Raw genomic sequence first — 3828 nt, 5'->3', positions numbered from 1 at the left:
ACCACCACAAATTTATCCAACTCGAGCATAAATACTGAGTTCATTAGATATGTGAAGTGGGCAGGAGCATTTGTCAATCCGAAGGACATAACCAAATATTCAAATAATCCATACCGCGTAGTAAATGCGGTCTTGGGTATATCTTTGGGTCGAATACGGATCTGATGATACCCCGACCCGAGGTCAATCTTGGAGAATACCCGTGCTCTAGTAAGTTGATCGAACAGGATATCGATCCGAGGAAGAGGGTACTTGTTCTTGATTGTGACCTCATTAGGCTATGTTCGGTAGTCGTGGTTATAATCCACAAGTGGAATTAATCCAGACGTGGATTGAGTGGATCCCCTGCCGTCACTTTTTCCCTGTGTGGTTTAATTCCCTGTCCATTAATTCCCTGTCTTCTTTTTAACTTGTTCGGTTAGCCCATACAATAAACAGCAATGACACTTCTTGTTCGGTTAGCCCATACAGTAAACAACAGTAACAAAATTACTTGTTATAGTAACTTAATGCACCAGAATAAAATTATTCTGAACGCAGTTTAATTTTATTATAACAGTAACAGTAAATTGTACAGAATAATTTTATTATAACAGTAATAGTAACATGTACAAGAGGTCAACAGAACAATTTTATTATAACAGTAACAGTAACTTGTAGAGTTTAAGATGCACCAGAACGTTCATATCACTTCATGCACCAGAACATTTAGAATATAAGCAGAACGTGTACAGTTTAACATGCACCAGAACCACTAGCCATACACAGTTTGACATGCACCAGAACGTGCAGAACCGGTTACAGTTTGGCATTTCATCATCTATACATCAAAAATCGTTGTCCAACTGGTCTAGACCTTCTCATCTCTCTAGCAACTCCAGCCACATCTAGCCATCATCTTACCAACGATCTGTATGTGAGAAACACTAATGAATTAGCTTTTGCATCCCAAATTGTAATCGTTCTTCAGAGTACAAAGTTAAGAAATGAGACATGTAAAATGCTAAGGTAATAGACAAGACAAGTTTGAACCATATAATAGTGTACTTCGAGCTAACAGATAAGACAAGTTAATGTTTAAGATTAATGCTACAAACAATGCTAACTAGCTATTATAAAAAATGGCATCAGGAAAAGAATATTTGCAGTTAGGCGTGATCTCATGACATTTATATATACTTATTGTGCAGAATTCATGACCTTATCATGCAAAATCGAGTTAGGATATGCAGTTAACCTTAGGTATACCTGCTAAGCCATCTCGTCCCTCAACCACATCAATGCAGCCTCTCTATCATCATTGCATGCACTCAAGAAAATTTGGCGATTGTCAGGGTCCTTGAACACCTTACAGGCTTTGACCTTCTCCTCCTTGGTGACCTCCAATGTGTTTAGAACTGATATGCAATTCTTAATTGAGAAGTCATCACCTCCTCTTGCCTCCCTTTCTCTTGCTAATAGTGTTGCTTCATCTTCAGCTTGTTTGCTTCTAATGTCTAGATACCTCTCCATCAATACTTCTATGTTGGAACTCTTCTTCGGCCTCTTTGGTCCTTTTTCTTCTTCATTCCTTGAAACAGCAAAAGTCCTTTTTGACCTTTCATCCTGCCTATTAGCATTTACATCAACCTCTTCAACTTCATACACTCTGTCTTCTACTTCATTTTGTCTGTGATCTGCCAAAGGGTCTCCCACATCTTCACGGTCTTCTACATTGATAGGAACATCTCCAGACCCAATTTGTGTGAGATCTGGACCATTTGGTTGAGTAGAAGTGAAGTTGTAGGTCCCTTCAGCAGTATTACCTATACAATGAAGTTTTAGTGAAATAAATAGTAAAACATAGTGAATAAATTAGTTACTGGTAAAAGGAAAACTAACCATCATGTAGCTCTCCCAAAGCTTCAAACAGAGGAAAAGATTTGTTGCGGAATTTTTTAGCCCTTGGAAATGACTGCACAATAAAGTAAGAAACTAAATGTGAGATGAATAAAACAAACAACACTTAAATATTCATGTAAATGCCAAGCTAAGAACTGACAACACACAAAAAGATCTCAAGTTTATAGAAACATGGTAATAAACTTACTTTGATTATGTTGTCCCATATCGGTGGATCAGCTTGAATCATACACCTTTTCTCATCCCAAGAAACTCCACTTTGTTTCCTCGCATCTTTCAACATCCTGTAATCTCTCTTTAACTCCTTTTCTTTTTCTTGGATTTGAACTTTTGAGAAACCTGCATATCTTTCCCTCTCTTGAAATTCCTTGGCAATCTTGTTCCATGCATCGGGTGTCCAACCATTGTTACCCTTAAATTCAGGTGTATTGTGTTCATGTAACAAGTCAACAAGGGTCTTCTCTAACATAGAATTCCAATTTGCTCTTGTTTTCCCTACAAATCAGCACATAAGCAACATAAGAAAGAACCAAAACTAATCAGAAAGAACCAACATGTATACCTTTTGGAGAGCCTCCATGTGTCTTTGAAGCAGTAGCTATAGGAGATTTTTTCTTTTGTGCACCTTTAGATAAGAGCATGTTAAATCTAGGAGACCCCCTTGCAAGCATGTTTAATCTTGGAGACCCCCTTCCAAGCATGGTAACTTATAACATGAGCATAATTAGAACATGAAAGCATAATTGTGAACAACAATAATTTTTAGAGATTATTGAACTGAAAGCATATTCGAATAACATTAAAGCATCATAACTAGTACAAACTACATTTCCTAAGAACTTAATGCAATCCCAATAACATTAAAACATATTCTAATGCATCACTAATTGTTTCTATGTTGTTGATAATCAATCCACATTTGTTGTGCAATTGTGTCTCTGAGATTGTTGCCTTGTTCACTGCCTTGATCATTGCTTTGATCTCCATCTGGAAGGTCAACAACATTGCCTTGAACATTTTCTGCCTGATCTTCTAACCATTGTTCATCTCCTTTCAAAGACCGAATAATGTTGTGCAACACGGCAGCTGCTACCGGTATCTTCACTTGATTTTCTATTTTGTGAAACGTGGCAACCTTAAGGATGGGGAAGCGTTTCTTTATAACTCCCAAGGCCCTTTCAATATGATTCCTCAACACTGCATGGCGATGATTAAAGATCTCCTTGTAGTTTTGTGGTCTACGGCGACCTGCCCCATATTCCTTCAAATGATACCTAACTCCGCGATATGGGGCAAGGAAAGATGGTGTGTTGGCATAACCGCCATCTACTAAATAAAATTTCCCCAGGGGTACTTGAAAGCCATTGTTCATTGCAGCCCTAAGAACTCTAGCATCCGTCGCAGACCCCTCCCACCCAGTGGATATGAAAGTTACATTGAGATCAAAATCACACGCTACCATTACATTTTGAGTAAGAGTGCCCTTACTATTCCTAAATGGAGCGGCTTTGTCAGGTGATATCGATATAGGCACATGAGTGCCATCGATTGCACCAATGCAATTCTGCATAGAAAAAAACTGCATGTGATTTTCTAAACATTGGAAGGAAAAGAACAGTTATTGACATATGATAGAATAGTCCATGTAATCACCTTGAAGTAGGGATAAAACCGAGGATTCCTTTCGATTTTTTGATGGACATGATTAGGATTTGGTGGCTTCAAGAATTGCTTGGAGAGGACAGGAACAACTAGGTCAAAGAAATGCTTTATGTGATGATGAAATGTATCACCACTATGCCCAAATTCTTCTATTAGGTCTTCAAACGAAGCATTATGGCTGAGCATGTATAAGAAGAATGCTAGCTTTTCCTCGACCTTAATTCTTGTATCACGAACCAGCCCCTCTCTTCTAAGATAACTTGA

The 3828-nt window shown here is 38.1% G+C and overlaps 1 protein-coding gene across 1 annotated transcript; it reads right to left on the bottom strand.

Moving 5' to 3' along the window:
• Nucleotides 1-1251: 1251 nt before the first annotated feature.
• On the bottom strand, nt 1252-3622 carry LOC109945248 (uncharacterized). Its single transcript, XM_020551097.2, has 5 exons — nt 3556-3622; nt 2465-3466; nt 2090-2397; nt 1882-1954; nt 1252-1805 (listed from the first exon to the last, which is right to left on the bottom strand). The coding sequence occupies exons 2-5, from the start codon at nt 2601-2603 to the stop codon at nt 1252-1254; spliced, it is 1074 nt and encodes a 357-aa protein (XP_020406686.1). The 5' UTR covers nt 2604-3466; nt 3556-3622.
• Between the last annotated feature and the right edge of the window lie 206 nt (nt 3623-3828).

Source organism: Zea mays, chromosome 3, assembly GCF_902167145.1.
Source record: "Zea mays cultivar B73 chromosome 3, Zm-B73-REFERENCE-NAM-5.0, whole genome shotgun sequence".
NCBI lineage: Eukaryota > Viridiplantae > Streptophyta > Magnoliopsida > Poales > Poaceae > Zea > Zea mays.
The sequence above is the reverse complement of the archived record's forward strand: the minus strand, read 5'-3'. Positions and strand labels throughout refer to the sequence as shown.